The following is a 16,648-nucleotide window of genomic DNA, read 5'->3' on the forward strand; positions in this document are numbered from 1 at the left end:
GCATGGTTCACCTAGGGCGCCAGCTGTTAGTAGCTAGTCTTGGGCTGCTACCCAATGGGGATGCGGCACCCTCTCCTTTCCTTGCCTGTGGGTCAGGGGCAGCCCAAGACTAGCTACCAACAGCTGGCGCCCCAGACGAACCATGCAATCGGCACCCCCAAAGCTACCAACAGCTGGTATGTCATGTGCAGCTTGTTCTGCAAGGAGGAGGCTTCAAGTCCAGTTGCCTCTATTTGCCTGCTCCATGGACAGCCCACCTTGGGACTACCTTCTTTTTAAAATTCCGTATGAAAATAGAAATGTGTTTATGTACAAAGAATGGATAAAATGCTGCCTTCTGTTCCCCTGGGTTGGGGGACAGAAACAAAACGAAACAAAAACAGATCTCTGCCTAGGCCCCTCTAGCTCAGGAGGATGCAGTACCGCATTTACTGAGAGAACAGGATTAGTGCCACTCCTCTCCACCAGAATCCTCTGATGCACAGCAGAAGGGGTCTAATTCACGGAGGAAGTGGCAGCCACTTCACTTCTGCCCTTCCTTGGCAGGTGAGTGGAAGCAAAGTGAGAGACCAACTCCTTTCTCCCGTCTCCTCCTCCAATTTGCCAGGAACAGATTTATATCCTGGGGCATTTGACGACAGCTCCATATTCTGGTGCTCCAATGCAGATCTTTGTATTCTTAAACGTGCTTTGCAAGTCTCTATTTCGGTTCCATTTCCATTAAAAGAAATGTTTTCTGGTTTTACCCACAGAAATAAAAATAACCCCCCCTTCACACACACACACACACACCAAATTTAGATTATTATTATTATTATTATTTAAAAAAGCTTTTTATGAGAACATGTTAAAAAAAGAAAAGACCTGCCATCTTTGAAATAGTCACAACAATCAACACAATTCTGATTAAAGAAAGAACTCTGTTTTTAATAGGGTTTTTTGATCATTAAAAAAGTTTAAACCTGCATAGCAATCATTTCAAAAAATAATTATTTAATGTTCCATAATGAAACTGTACACAACCTAGTCTTGAGCGACCTGCAGCCCCTTATGGTGGTTTTGAAGCAGTCCAGCGCAATGAGTTTCCCTTTGGAGCCAGCCTTAGTTGGCTATGCCATTGGCATGTTGTGAGTTTTGCTTGTTGGTTCGTTTGTTCGTGGTACAGTCTGGCTCCAAGAGTCAGTGGGTCTGCGCCGGGCTACGTGAGCAGTCCGGTTCCCACTCTCCCCCGCCCCCTTCCCTCAGCAGGGCTCCTCAAAGTCGTTCAATGTCTCGATATTTCTTCCTCAGGATGGAGACTTGGTCTTTGAAGAGCACAGGATCGAGCCTCATCTGAGAATGGATCAGAGGCATGTAGCCAAACCAGCTGGCAAAAGTGTTCATGCAGCTCTGCCTCTGAGCAAAGTGGTCTGGGTCAGCCCACCGAGAAGCCCTGGAAGTCTGAACGAGGAGAAAGAAAGAAAGAAAGAAAGAAAGAAAGAAAGAAAGAAAGAAAGAAAGCGGGAGTCAGGACTGCCCATGTTTGGTTCAGTTAGTCTAAACTACTACTTAGTATGGCATGTGAATCTGGCCACTGAGAACGACACGAATACATATTTAATAGGGGTGTGCACGGACCCCCCGCTCAGCCCCGCGGGCCGATCTGAAAATTTCGGATCGGCCCGCTCCGCTCCGCCCATACTCCGCTCCTCTTCGCCGCGGAGCTCTGGCTCCGAATCGGAGCTCCGCAGTGGAGGGGAATGGTGCCAGGTAAGGCCGGGAGAGCAGGGCGGCAGAGCCCGGTAAGGGACCAAGGGGGAGGGGGGCCTTACCTGCCTCCGTCCGCGGTCCGTCGGCTTCTTCAATTGAGCCCGCGGTTCAGCCAGGAAGTGCGGCCTAGACTTCCTGGTTGAACCGCAGGCTCAATTGAAGAAGCCGACGGACCGCGGATGGAGGCAGGTAAGGGAGAGGAGGAGGGGGTTTACCGGGCCCTGCCGCTGTCGCCGCATGGGCGACAGCGACAGCGGCAGGTCCCGGTAAACCCCACTTACCTTTCCGGCGGAGCTCCGGATCGAGGCGAAGGATCTGCCTTCACCTCGATCCTCTTCGCCACGCTCCGCCGGCCCCCCAATCCTCTTCGCCTCCGCCTTAAGGGGAGGCGAAGCACCCCGCTCCGCTTCTAATTCGCCGGTCCGATTGAAAGCGGAGCACATCCCTAATATTTAACATAAGGGACCAGCAAGGGGCATTTCAACCCAGCAAGTCTCAGCCACCTTAAAAGTGAATGCCTTTTCACCTCTTGACTGGATTACTTCAACACGTTGTATGTGGGGCTGCTCTTGAAGATGACTTAGAGGCTTCAGCTAGGGATGTTGCTGGAGCCCAACTGGGTCCGCAAGTCTGACAGACTCCCCTGCATCCACCACCCTGGACACAGTCGGGTGCCTGCAGCATGTTCGCAGACCCACAGGTAGAGCACCCGCATGGCCGACGAGCGCCCGGCAGCCATCTGCCCTGTTCTGGAGCCTCCACTGTGCACAACAACAGAGGTTCTGGAATAATTACACAATTCCCAGAGCCCCCGTTTTCACACACAACAAAGACTTGGGAACGAGGTAGATGGATGGCGGGTACTCAGCAGACACTTGATGAACCGCAAAGGAACTCGTGCACCGCGCAAACGGGGGCGAATGGCAGCAGGACGAGTGTCCCATGAGTCAGACCCGGCTGAGTTCATCTATCCCTAAGCAAAATATAGCAGCCAGGATTGTAACTGGTACAGCAGGTGGAGTCATATTACTTTGGTTCTAAAAGAGCTGCACTGGCTGTTTGCTTCAGAGGCTAATTCAAAGTGCTGGTGCTCATCCTGAAAGTCCTAAATGACTTGAGACCCAAATATCTGAAGGAGTGCCTCTCTCTCTCTCTCTCTCTCTCTCTCTCTCAGCCTTATGATCTTCAGGGGAGGCTCTTCTCCACGTACCCACGGCACGTTGTGTGAGAACAACGGAGAGAGCCTTCTATTGTGTGGAACACCCTCCACATGGGGATGGGATGGGCATCAACTTCATATTTTTTCCGTCAATGAGCCAAAATCTTTTTGTTTGCTCAGGCTTTTGAAATTGATTTATCAAGATGGGTGTTGTTGCTACTGATTTTAGGAATCTTTCTAATTTGTTGTAGTAGTTTTTTTTTAAGATGGTGGGTTTTTCTTTAAAAAAAACTTTTTGTAAACTGAAGGTAACTATAATTACCTTCTTGTGTAATTTTAAATATTTATTTATTTATTTATTTATTTATTTAAAATATTTACATGCTGCCCTTTATCTTATGGTACCGTATAAGATAAAGGACAGCATGTAAATATTTTAAATAAATAAATATTTAAAATTACACAAGAAGGTAATTATAGTTTAATTGAACAGCTCCAAGGCAAAAGCTGAATTATGGTGCATTTCCAGTTTTTACAAGTCAGTGATGCCTTATCTGTGGGCAGCACCCTTGAGGTTTAGCAAAGCCAGAAAAGGCAACGCTGCTTGCCAAAAAGAAACCAGACTTTGCACACACACACACACCATCAACACAAGCCTCCCAACCATTTTTGGGGTGGCAGAGAGACAATTCTGAAGCTGTCTCCTCATTTTCTTATGGGAAGGGACTTGAAGTAATCATTTCGAAAATAGAAAGACACATCTGTTGCAGCACAGTTTGAGAACATTCCTCCACTCCGATTATGACAGTGGCAGGTTATTTTTGAACAGCACAACTATTCCGAGTTGACTAAATCAATACACGTGTGGGGCCTTTACAAAACAAAGAAGAGACAGGGCTTTATTTTCGACCTGTGAATGGTCTCCCACCTGTGGCAGCTAAGAATGGCCCCCATTTGGCCCTTTGTACACCTACAGGCCTTCAGGGAGGGAGGAGGGATGATCCTGGACTTACCTGCTTCTGGGAACATCCAACCAGAAGCTCAACATCCTGGAAGGGAAGAGGGACGTCGCACCCGCCATTTAAAAAAACAAAAACAGGAGCTGGAAGTGCAGTTGCGCTCCAGCGCAAAAGTAAGTTTTTTTAAAAAAAGCCCTGACCCCGCTCTCCTTCCTCGATGTCCCTGGACTCCCCCTGGCCTGGCTCCTTTTTTCTGATAACCCCTGCTACTCATGGGGAGGAGAGAAGAAGCCGGGACGGGTGCCCACACTGCCCACAGTCCTTGGGATTGTCCCAGGACTGTGGGTAAAACTTGTATAACCGAAGTCTCAGTTATCCTGGGAAAATGGAGGGATTGTTCCCTGCCTGCTCCCGGGATCCCCTGTGTGTCATTTGGATGCACAGGGACAATCCAGGGGGGGAAAAGGAGGTGTAGAAAGGGCCTTTGTCATCTGGAAGAGAAGTAGTTCATTTTTTAGGCTCTTCATGTGTCTCAGAAGGCTAAGATAGGAACATCGGAGCTCGGAGGCATGCTAGGAATTAAGAACTAGAAAGGTACCTGTGACTAGAAAGTTATGTGGCCTTATTTACAAGGTTGGCAACAAAGTCCTGACTATCAGGGGCTTGGTGGGACATGAAGTCGAAATCATCTGGAGGGCGCCAAGTTGGGGACGGCTGATTGATGTGATAAATGCGTCATGTTAACGTCATCCAACCCACATTAGATGACAAACAGCTTCCGTCAGTTAACACATTAACAATTCATCACAATTATGTTTTATGAAATTGTGCCACTACCCAGAAGATGGCATGGAAAATGCCCAGTGGAGCCTGGGGGCTCTGATGGCAGTGGGGCAATTTCAGTCAGAACTCTAAAGGAGGTTTCTAAGCTGCTTCCATATGCTGGATGGCTCCTTTAGAGTTCTGACTGGTTCTGCCAGAATCCCAGAGCGGACTTATCACTCCACTGACATCGGACCCACCAGCTTTCCCTCAAAATGCCAACCCATTCATTTGCTCCTCACTGGAAAACTTGGAACAGTCCCCTTCGCAAAGGTATGTATATCTCTTGATTTCTCTGCACTTGAATACAGCTCTCTTAGTGATTGGCTCTGAATGTGCAAGCTGGCCCAATCACATTCAAAATGGATACTGGGTCATCTAACAATAACAACCACAAATCTTCCCATAAGAAGGTTAAAGCAGACTCTAGATACATACTTGTCCCATCATGGTTTCCTTATACTGTTTTTTCTGTGTAACTTTGATTGGAGGCAATTTTGTCACCGCTGACACCAAAAAGTTCATCAAAATGTCTTCACAATTGGCCAGTTGGTCCACCATGTTCTTCAGGCTGGCAGGCAGGTAATGAGTGTACAGGTAGTGATAATATCTGCCAAGGAACCAACGAAGCATCATCAATGAGAATCCAACACTGCAATCCTATGCATACCTACCTGGGAGCAAGCCCCATTGAACTTGGTGGGGTTTTCTTGTTTAGAGTAATCATGCATGGAATTGGGTTGCATGGCTCTTAAAAAGTGCATCTGGAGACAGTAGAGAAGCCCAGAAAGCTACCTTGTAACAGGAGTGTCTATTTTCACCTGAAACTCTACCATCAATCCTCCTAAGAAGATTGAGGACACACAGAGCTGGTAAAGGAGGATAGGGTTGGTTTGAAGCACCTGGAGTATGGGAGATTTGGCCCAGGAGCTGCCAGAGCCAAGGAGATCTACTGGTCTCACGGTTTCTTTTAGTGTGGACTTGACAAGAATGAGATTCTGTCTGAAGCTTGGGGCAGCTTCGTTCTTCAAAGGAGGAATCAGAACGTTGACAACTCACTTAAACCAAAAATAAGGCTCCTTCTATGCTTCTGTTCTTCTGCAGTCCCAACAACTGAACACGAGTACTCACAAACAACCCTGAATTACAAGGACACACCAGTGCCTGGTGTGGCTGACTGGGCACCTTTGATGGTCAGCCAACGCAAACCTTGACTTGCTTGGGACATGTTTGCTATTCCCTGATGCCAAGGGGCATTTTGGCTTAGGCCTTTTGAAGAATTTGGGGGCTTCTTTGAAGTCTCTTATTGCCCCATGAGAGAGAACATTTAGACTGCTTTTCAGAGTGCAAGCAACTTCAAAGAGATTGAGAAAAACACAATAATGACTACCAGATACTGAAACTAGGAATTAAAGTCATTATCCACTAACAGAAACTCAAAACCTCATCCTTCCAGAATCTCCCTTGGTCTTTTAACAAGATTTGCTTTTTAAAAACAAAAACAAATAGTACAGGGGGAGGGGGGGAAAAGATAGGTGACAAAATATTTAGGGGCTTAAAATGCATCTTGGTTCCACCTACATACCTTTTATCTTTAAAAACAGTGCCAGGGTTCAGCCTTAGAACAGGAGAATGAACAAACATCTCTCTGAGCACGAACAAAATTAGAATGAACAAAAGTATCTCACCACCTGTGACAACCAGCTCTCACAGGGCTTCTGCGTCTGAGGACACTGTTCTCAAGTCCCCTCTATAAAATAATTCCTGGACCTTCTCCTCGTTTTAAGGGGGGGTATAGAAAGCTGATTCCTTGTAATGGCACAGGGTGCTATGACAAGGTTTAACATGGGTACTCCAACTGTGCACACAAGGATGTACAGGGCGATTCATTATGGGAAATCACGAGCAGGGTTTGTTTGATGCAGCAAAAATGTATGAAATTGGTGGCTCCTTAAAGAATAGGTCCTGCTTGATTCACCTCTCACTGAATCAGGATGTGGGGACCAGAAGTGGGGTGCAGGATTGTACCTTTCTTCCTACTGCCTTCCCCTTGAAGTGTGCCAATTAACCCTCCTCATGCTGCACCTCCATTTTAGCATGCTGAGTGTGGACATTAGGAGCATGTGTTAAATAAAATGTACCCTGGGCCGCTTTTAAACTCATGCCCTATTAGAGTCTCACAGGGATGAGTGGAGATGAGCGCACGTCCTCCGCCCACTCTGCCCCGGCCCTGTCCTCATTCCCACTGCTCTACATGAGTTGGAGACGAAGCCTACACAAATATGGGATTTTAATACGTAAAGCGGTAGGAATGTATTATATATTACTCATTGCTGGCGGAAAACCTGAGAAATCAGTTCTGTCACCAAACTGTACTGAAATGAGCATGAATGACTGGGAGCCTAATCATAAAAAGTTTTAGTGCAACGTCGGAACCATCTGTTAGGCTTGGGGATCGAATCATCAAGGGATCCAGAATGTCAACAGTTTGTTTTAAACATTTTTTTTTTAAAAAAGTAGTATATTTGCACATAGGGTACAAAGACTAGGCAATATAACAGCTGTTTTTTTAAAATATATATATATATATATATCTGAAACTCTTTTTCACAGAGTTGCCCGGCTGACAGTGTTACACATGTATATTGCTGTACCACCGGAATCCAAGTTCATAAAGTAAAGTGGATCGGGCTTTAGTCCCTATAAAAGGTGTGACTCTCTCTCTCTCTCCCACTAATACAAATTCCAGATATCCCAGTAGCTACATAGATTTGTTAAAAAATAAAATGCATATCACTCAAATCCTATGCACACTTATCCCATTGAACTCAATGGTGCTTCCCTTCTGAATAGACATGCGCAGTGCAATCCTATACCACAGCCCACTTGGTGCAATGCTAATGAAGTTGCCCTTAAGCTCAACCTGCTAAAGACGCTTGCTGATTTAGAGCCCAGTACACCAAACGCTTCAGTCAAACCCAATTCTTTACACAGCACATAGTTGAACCATGGAATTCACTTCTGTAAGATGTAGCGAAGGCCACCAATTTGGATGGCTTTAAAAGGGGTTGGATAAATTAATGGAGGATAAGGCTATCAGTGGCTACTAGTCCTTGTGGCTATATGCTATCTCCAGTATCAGAGGCAGGATGCCTATGTACATCAGTTGCTGGGGAACATAGGTGGGAGGGTGCTGTTGTATAGATGTCCTGCTTGTGTTTTCCCTGTGGGCATCTGGTTGGCTGCTGTGTGAATCAAATGCTGGACTAGATGGACCCTTGGCCTGATCTAGCGTGGCTCTTCTCATGTTCGTAAAGCAATTGCATTTAGGAAGCCTGTTCTATTTGTGAATATCCCCTTTGTGATTTAGAATCCTTGGGAGATTTAGAGCCCTGGAAGATCAAGGTTCTAAATTTCTCTGGTACCCTACACAAGTAGACCCTCCAACACATGGGAGGCACTGGAGGTGGCAGGCTAATGTGATTTTCTATTGTGTGATTCTAATCACACGGGGACTTAGGCCTTAGCTAAACCAGGCTATATCCCGGGTGAACCCCGGGATCATCCCTGTGTGTCCAGATGATGCATAGGGGACCCCAGGATCAGGGAGGGATCATCCCTCCCTTGCCCCAGGATATAGCCCTCCCCTTTGGGCCCGCTTTTTCCACGGTCTCGGGCTGAGCCTGAGACCGCGGAATGTCTGGCCCGTTTCTGCAGCTTGACCCCGCTCCACAGGATTACTCACGCGGAGCCAGGAGCTCCGCCCATCAGGGTTAGGGTGGGGGGAGAGGGAAACCAAATTAATTTAAAAAAAAAAGACTTTAAAAAAGCACATGAGCGTTTGTGCACTACGTCCTCTTTAAAAAATAATTTTAAAATGGCGGGCGCAACATCTCTCTTCCTAAGGTCGTCGCGCCTTGCGTGTAAACAAGGGAGAGATCTCACGTTAATCCCAACGCGAGATCTCCCCTCCTCTCTCCCAGAACAAAAAGTAGGTCTAGCTAAGGCCTTAGAATGCCTGAATAGGGCCTCACCCTGAAAACCCTGATTAAATCCAGTTTCTCAAGAGCATACTTGAGCTCCATTTTGAAAAACAGTTTCCTTTTGGTGAGACTTTTAAAGCTGGTTTTAAATATGTGGGATGCTCCCAATTCTTACTTGTGGTAAATAGCAGCTCCAGTCAATACCATGGAATAGTCGTTAGTCCATTTCGATGTGTAGCCCCACCTTTCCTTAGTGTTGTCCCAAAAGTGGCTACGGGCCGGGTAGCCCACAATTCTCTCTGGGAAGCTCTGCCAAACAGTGAAGGCAAAATCCACCTGCAGGCAAGAAAAAGCAAACAGACCATATGTGGCAAGTAGTAATCAAACAAGTCTCAAAAATGTCAGCAAAACAAAATATTACCTTTTCACTAATTCATAATTTGCAATCTTGGAACTGTTGCAAAACATTAATTCTCTGTATTCATCAGTAAATTAAACTGACTGCTTGACATTTTGCCCTGTAATTATGCACATTTTAATGTTTTCCTGTTAACAGGAGCCTAGAGCTCCAGAGAATCACATTAACATTTTGCAGGCATGACTTTTTGGAAAGCAAAAGTTTACAACTCGTAGAGAATTGTGCGCGTATGGGAATTGTGTGTTTACTGGCATGAACAAGAAAGTTGCTGCTTTTCTCCACTTTTGTGTGTCTGTGGGGGTGGGGGGGGAAGGAGTGTTACATTTTGCCACTGGGTGGAGAGAATGGGGAAAAACGACATTTTCAACAGAAGGAAATGGCAGAACCTATCACTTCTCCACACCGCTGCGTTCAAAAACCTTCCTTAAGTTAGCTTCAGTGGGGGAAACCAGACAGACCGTGATCATATAACTGCCTATCCCAGATCCCATGATGCCCTTCTCTGGCTGCTTTTCTATGAGAGAAACCAGGGGCTCATAGCATCCCTGCTGTAGAGTTGCATTATGGGAAATTCAGCACACTTGAAAATGCTCACGTTGTCTCACTGAGTCTATTTTCAGGGAGCTTTAAGTTAAAATGTAACATTAAGGATACGTGTTTGAACTAGACATAGCACATTATGCTTTAAAAAGGGGTGGGAGGCAGAAAAAGTCCCTCTATCCCCCGTGGGATTCTTATCTGAACTTCCTAAACTGGAAGTTACTTTGGGAAAGTGAAGGACGACGCCCATCATGGAACCAGAGCTCATCTTTCAAGTTGTTTCAAACAATGTAAAACTTATTTATTTTGTATATACAAGACCCCAGTGAAACAAGCTCTCTTTCGGAAGGCAGTTTAGCCAAAACAGTTCTTCCTGCAGTAGCTCTGATCACATTCAAATCATCAATATGTCACAAAACCGATGGTCACCTTAAGGCCCTTGGCTATGAAATCCGACATCTGTTTTCTTGAGAGGAATATACTTAAAACTGCTGAATGAATGCTGTGTTACAGGGGGGAAGCAATATGACAAAGGAACTTGCATGTAGTTGACATGCCTAACACCGAGCAAAGTTTAGAAATTTCAAGTGGGCCATGGGATTTTTTTTTAATTTATAACGCTTATAAACCTAGGGTGACCATATGAAAAGGAGGACAGGGCTCTTGCATCTTTAACAGTTGTATTAAAAAGGGGATTTCACCAGGTGTCATTTGTGTGTATGCAGCACCTGGTGAAATTCCCTCTACATCACAAGAGTTAACGCTGCAGGAACCCTGCCCTCTTGAGCAGATACAAAAGCGGGCAGGACTCTTACAGCTTTAACTCTTGTGATGAAGAGGGAATTTCACCAGGTGCTGCATGCATACAAATGACACCTGCTGAAATGTCCTTATCAATACAACTGTTAAAGATACAGGAGCCCTGTCCTCCTTTTCATATGGTCACCCTAATAAACCGCCCTTCATTCTGATTTGGGTTTCAGAGCAATGTACAAATTATTATTATTATTATTATTATTATTATTATTATTATTATTATTATTATTATTTTATTTATTTATTTATTTATTTATATAGCACCATCAATGTACATGGTGCTGTACAGAGTAGAACAGTAAATAGCAAGACCCTGCCGCATAGGCTTACATTCTAATAAAATCATAATGAAACAATAAGGAGGGGAAGAGAATGCAAACAGGCACAGGGTAGGGTAAACAGGCACTGGGTAGGGTAAAACTAACAGTATAAGAGTCAGAACAAAATCAAGTTTTAAAAGCTTTAGGAAAAAGAAAAGTTTTTAGCTGAGCTTTAAAAGCTGCGATTGAGCTTGTAGTTCTCAAATGTTCTGGAAGCGCGTTCCAGGCGTAAGGGGCAGCAGAAGAAAATGGATGAAGCCGAGCAAGGGAAGTAGAGACCCTTGGGCAGGCGAGAAACATGGCATCAGAGGAGAGAAGAGCACGAGCGGGGCAATAGTGTGAGATGAGAGAGGAGAGATAGGAAGGAGCTAGACCGTGAAAATTAAATTCAAAATTATTTCGTATTAAGCAATAACGGATCAGCAATGAAACGTTAAAACCCCGAAGCCTCAAAACGCTTATGGATTCTAGTAGTGTTCAAATTTCCCCATCCTCGTTGCCACACAATTTCAACGCTACATAGGTCTGGCCATTGCTAATCTCAGTGGAGGGGATGTGACTCAGGAGTCGAGCCCAGGCTTGGCATGCAGAAAGGCCCAGGTTCAAACCTCAGCATCTCTGGACAAGGCCGGAAATTAGGGCTGTGTACCACCTCTGGGCCGAACCCTGCATCCAAACCCAAACGTCACTGGACAGGGTATTGGACTCGATCAATGGAGCCTGGTGGCTCCGATGTCCCTGGGACATTGAATCCGCTTCGGGTTTCAGTCAGAACTCGAAAGAGCTATCTAAGGGCCTTGCTAGATGTGCCGGGATAAGCCGGCAGGGAGGTGGGGCGACGGCGCGCTAACTGTAGAGTGCACCGCCCTGCCTCCTAGACGGCCGACGCGCAGGGACTACGGAAGCCCTGCAGCGTCGGCCATTTTGGGGGGGGTTAAAGGGGCCACGTGCGGCCCGAAGCCGAAGGCAAGGTAAGTGCCTTTTTTTAAGAATTAAGCCCCCTCCGCTCCTGATCCCCCCCTGCCATCCCAGATGCCTCCCTGGCCACTCTTTCCCCGCTCGCCCTCTCTCTCCCCGATGCCCGCGTCGCCCATCCTCCCTCTCCCCGATGCCCGCGTCGCCCATCCTCCCTCTCCCCGATGCCCGCGTCGCCCATCCTCCCTCTCACCGATGCCCGCGTCGCCCATCCTCCCTCTCCCCGATGCCCGCGTCGCCCATCCACCCTCTCCCCGATGCCCGCGTCGCCCATCCTCCCTCTCCCTGATGCCATCCCAGTGCCCGGCCTTCTCCCCCCCCCGGATCCCCTCCCCTGGCCCGATGGGCACAGCGCGCGGTGCCCAGTCCGTGGCTTTTCCCGGCTACTCACGAGTAAGCGACTAGCTGCAAAAAGCCACGGACCTTGCTAGACACTCCGCAGCCCCGGCCTCAGGCCAGGGCTGCGGAAAAGGCGCCCCATAAGCGACTTCGCTTATGGCGCGTTATGGCAGGCTTCGGTGCGGCCTGGGCCCGGATTCCCCTGTGCGTCATGTGGACGCACAGCAGGGAAACCGGGCCTCAAAGCGCGCTAACGCCTCGTCTAGCAAGGCCCTAAGGTGCAAACCCAACCTCCTTTAGAGTTCTGACTGAAACTCAGAGTGGATTCACTGCCCTATTTGGATACCTCCTCCGGTAACGTAAGCCAGTCCTGCTTGTGGATTCATGGGTCAACAGTTGGTTCATCACTGTGTGAACAGAATGGACACTGATCCAGCATGGCTCTTCTTATGTTCTTAAGCCCATTAGATTTAGCCCTGCCTCTGGAGCAGTGGAGAACAAATATTGACCCATTCAATGTGACAATCCCTCAGAGCAGTGGGAATTGAAGGCTCTGATGTCAGTGGGGCAGTGAATCCGCTTCGGGTTTCAGTCAGAACTCTAAAGAGCTATCCAAGGTGCACTCGGAGAGCTCCTTTCGAGTTTTGACTGAAATCCGGAGCGGATTCACCACCCCACGGACATCGGAGCCACCAGCCTCTACTGGATTAGATGACCTCTAACCCTATGATTTTGACTGGAGGAAAGAGAGTAGTGCTACCAATAAGTTCTTTCATCCCCCTACACTGTTTTTGTGAGTTGCTCATGCTCCTCCTGTAAAATAGTGCCCACTTCTTTCCCAAGGCCTTCCTCGTGCTCTTCTGGCCACTTCCAGATCTTGCTTTCAACATTTCTCCATCTGGTTTGATTGTGTGTTTTCGAGGGAAAGACTGCATCGCTTCTTTTGTTCTGTACATCACATCCCCAGTGCACCTAGTGGCGCTAAATGAATGAATGTATGTTTGTTTGTTTATAATACCATCCAGTGAAATTTTAGAATGTTTTAAGGATGTTTTAAAGATGTTGTAATCATGTATGGCATGTTTTTAATCAGTTTTTAATGTGTATTTTATATCATATTTTTATACTGTTTGTTTTATACTTTGAATGGTTTTAGTTTTTGTGAACCGCCCAGGTAGCAAAACCTACAATTAATAGATGCACAGACAAAGAAAACATGTCCCCATGAACCATTTACCTGCCCACCCACCACCAATGAGGGTTTACATTGCTGGTTATACACCAGTTGTAATCATTAAGAGTTTTTCCTTTCCTGTTTGAACCCAAACTGTAGTAGAAAATTGCAATGACAGAGAGAGAGAGAGAGAGAGAGAGAGAGAGAGAGAGAGAGAGAGAGAAGACAGGTGTAACAGAGAGGTTACAGCTTTAAAATCACTTCAACTGGCTGCCAATTAGTTTCCGGGTGAAGTAGAAAGTGTTGGTTATTACCTTTAAAGCCCTACATGGTTTGGGTCCAGGTTACCTGTGGGAACGCCTTCTCCCACACAAGCCGCCCCACACACTCAGGTTCTCTGGGAAGGGTTTACTCCAGTCAGCCACAACTAGGCTGGCAACTGTTACCCGGAGGACCTTTTCTTCTGCCACCCCCAGACTGTGGAATGGTCTGCCAGAGGAAATTTGTCGGCTTAATGCTCTTTCTGAGTTTAAGACAGCTGTAAAGACTAGTCTCTTTCTTCCGGCAGACCTACCCAGAGGAATTTTAAACCTAAGAATTTTAAGATGCTGTGATTGTTATTTTAATATTGTATTGGTTTTATATGCTCTTTTAACTAATCTTATACCGCCCAATAGCTTTGGCTATTGGGCGGTATAAAAATGCTGCAACAACAACAACAACAATAATAATATATTATTTATATTTCTAATCCACCCAATAAACAATGCTCTTTGGGTTGATTACAAAAAATTAAAAGGCTAACATGCCATATAAACAGCTAAAAAAATACAATACAATACAGATATTTAAAAGAATAGATACAATGCAATACAAAACAACAAACAGCACAGGAATAGATAAAATTCAATACAAAGCAACAATACAAAATGCAATACAAAACAACAAACAGCACAGGAATAGATAAAATTCAATACAAAGCAACAATACAAAATGCAATACAAAACAACAAACAGCACAGGAATAGATAAAAACAGCCATAAAATCTAGAATTAAAATGCTGGGGGGGGGGGAGGAGAGGTCTTTGCGTGGCGCCAAAAAATTAAAGACCTAGGCACCCAGGCACACCTCTTTGGGGAGTTTATTTTACACGTTGGGTGCCACTACTGAGAAGACTCTCTCCCTTGTAGCTACCTGTCTAGCTTCTTTTGTCAGGGGCACCCAGAGATAGTCCTCTGAAGATTACCTAATGTTAAATACTGTTGCAGAACAGATGTTACTTCAAACCTCATAGCCGATAACCATTTCCCTTTGAAGCTGATGAACAGAAGCAATACAGAGTAACTGGTGTGCAAGCGGTGGTGGTGGTGGGAAAAGCCATTTACCTGTCAATCTCTTGTCTGCTTTTCCCTTTCCATAAACCCACACTGATTTCTAATTATGAGACACGTACATGTCCCTCCCAGCACGCAAGATGGGAGTTTTGGACTCTCACTCTGAGGAATAAAAGGCTTAATACTTCATTTCATTATGAATGAAAAGGGCAAAACCTTCATTAACGGTAAAAAATGAAAGAACAGAGGAAACCAAGAGAGGCTTTCTCCAGGTTTTATCATTCAAATTGCAAACTGGAAAATATTATCAAATGTTAAATTGGGCAATAATGGGGTTGCATTCACTTGCTTTCTGTTCTTTGGGTATGAGGGAAGGAATTCAAGGAGTTTTAAAGCATGCCAACGGCTCTGGGTTCAAGTGTCCCGTCAGTCCTACAAAATGTGGCCTAGATGGCTTTAAAAAGCTGATTAAAGAGATTGGGTTGGATCCAGACTAAATTAGTTGAACTTAATTCCCTTTGATTCCAGTGGAAACTAAGTTGTCATGTCTAACTTCTCCCATTGGAGAAAATCAGTGATCAGTCTGGATTATATAGATGTAGATTGGGGAGGGAAACTGGGGAAAACACAGGGAAAAAAACAGTGGAAAAATAGGAGGGAAAGTGGGTTTCCTCTAATTTTTCTGCAACCCCTCCCATTTTTCCCTGATCTTTTCCACAGGCCTTCTCATCTCTAGCTTTGATCCAAACCATTGCAGCAAGACAGGTATATCAGTGGATATTAGCCATGTCTGGCGAGTGGTTACATTATGCCAGGTGCATTGTTAGGCTCTTAAAATATTTGAGGCCAAAGCCTATATGACGCAAACCTGCGAAAAATTTAGACATGCTAGAACGAGGACAGGGCTCCTGTACCTTTAACAGTTGTAAAGCAAAGGGAATTTCACCAGGTGTCATTTGGATGCATGCAGCACATGGTAAAATTCCCTCTTCACAACAGTTAAAGCTGCAGGAACTATACTAGAGAGACCAGATACAAAAGAGGGAAGGGCTCCTGCAGCTTTAACTGTTGTGGTATAGAGGGAATTTCACCAGGTGCTGCAGGCATCCAAATGACACCTGGTGAAATTCCCTGTTTTGTACAGCTGTTAAAGATACAGGAGCCCTGTCCTCCTTTCCATACGGTCACCCTACATGAGAGCTTCTCCAAAATTGAGTTCGGCCATTGAGCTGAAAGATGTCCTGACGACCCTGCCATACAGATACAAACTGTGGGTTGTATTTTGATACTTTTTCAAACCTTATTTGCTTGGTGTGGAGAAAATTCTGCAGCCATACTGGTTTAAAGTGCTCAGAACCTGATTCTCTCCACAAGCAGCACTGATACCATGTGTCTGTCTAACTTTCTTCATTAGTGAACCACTACACAGAAATGGAGTCCAAGCAGCTACGTCCACACGCTAGCCGCTCTGGAATTAACCTCAAAGGAGATTCCGTATTCTTTTAGTTAAAGGATATCCTGACTTTCATTCCAGCAATATATGGGCCCTTCTTCCATGCAATATATGGGTACCTTCTTTGCAGGTCATAACCATAGGGTGATCATATGAAAAGGAAGACAGGGCTCCTGCATCTTTAACAGTTGTATTGAAAAGGGAATTTCAGCAGGTGTTTTTTGTATGCGTGTAGCACCTGGTAAAATTCCCTCTTCATCACAACAGTTAAAGCTGCAGGAGCCCTGCCCTCTTTTGTATCTGGAGGCAGGGGTGGAACCAAGGATATCTTCTGCAAAATATTATTTGTAAAAAAGTTTAATGAAAGTGCCAAGTGCCTATGCTTTTAGGACGTAATGCATCCTTCCTCAGGGCTTATTTTTAACAAGGTTTTTGCAGTTGTCTGCTCCGTGAAGTACTAGGGTAGTACTAGACAACTGCAAAAACCTTGTTAAAAATAAGCCCTGAGGAAGGACGCATTGCGTCCGAAACGCGTAGGCACTTGGCACTTTCATTAAACTTTTTTACAAATAATAATTTGCAGAAGATATCCTTGGTTCCGCCCCTG

At 45.6% G+C, this 16,648-nt stretch overlaps 1 protein-coding gene across 1 annotated transcript in view; it reads right to left on the reverse strand.

Annotated features, from left to right (window-relative positions):
* Positions 1–900: 900 nt before the first annotated feature.
* Positions 901–16,648, reverse strand: part of EXT1 (exostosin glycosyltransferase 1) — a 294,543-nt gene continuing 278,795 nt past the window's right edge. The window contains exons 9-11 of the mRNA XM_063131088.1: positions 8,848–9,008; positions 5,128–5,299; positions 901–1,440 (exon numbers count right to left, since the gene is read on the reverse strand). Coding sequence (XP_062987158.1) covers positions 1,255–1,440; positions 5,128–5,299; positions 8,848–9,008 — 519 coding nt within the window. The 3' untranslated portion in view covers positions 901–1,254. The remainder of the gene's footprint in view (positions 1,441–5,127; positions 5,300–8,847; positions 9,009–16,648) is intronic.

The sequence above is a fragment of the Elgaria multicarinata genome, chromosome 7 (assembly GCF_023053635.1).
Source record: "Elgaria multicarinata webbii isolate HBS135686 ecotype San Diego chromosome 7, rElgMul1.1.pri, whole genome shotgun sequence".
Classification (NCBI taxonomy): Eukaryota; Metazoa; Chordata; class Lepidosauria; order Squamata; family Anguidae; genus Elgaria; species Elgaria multicarinata.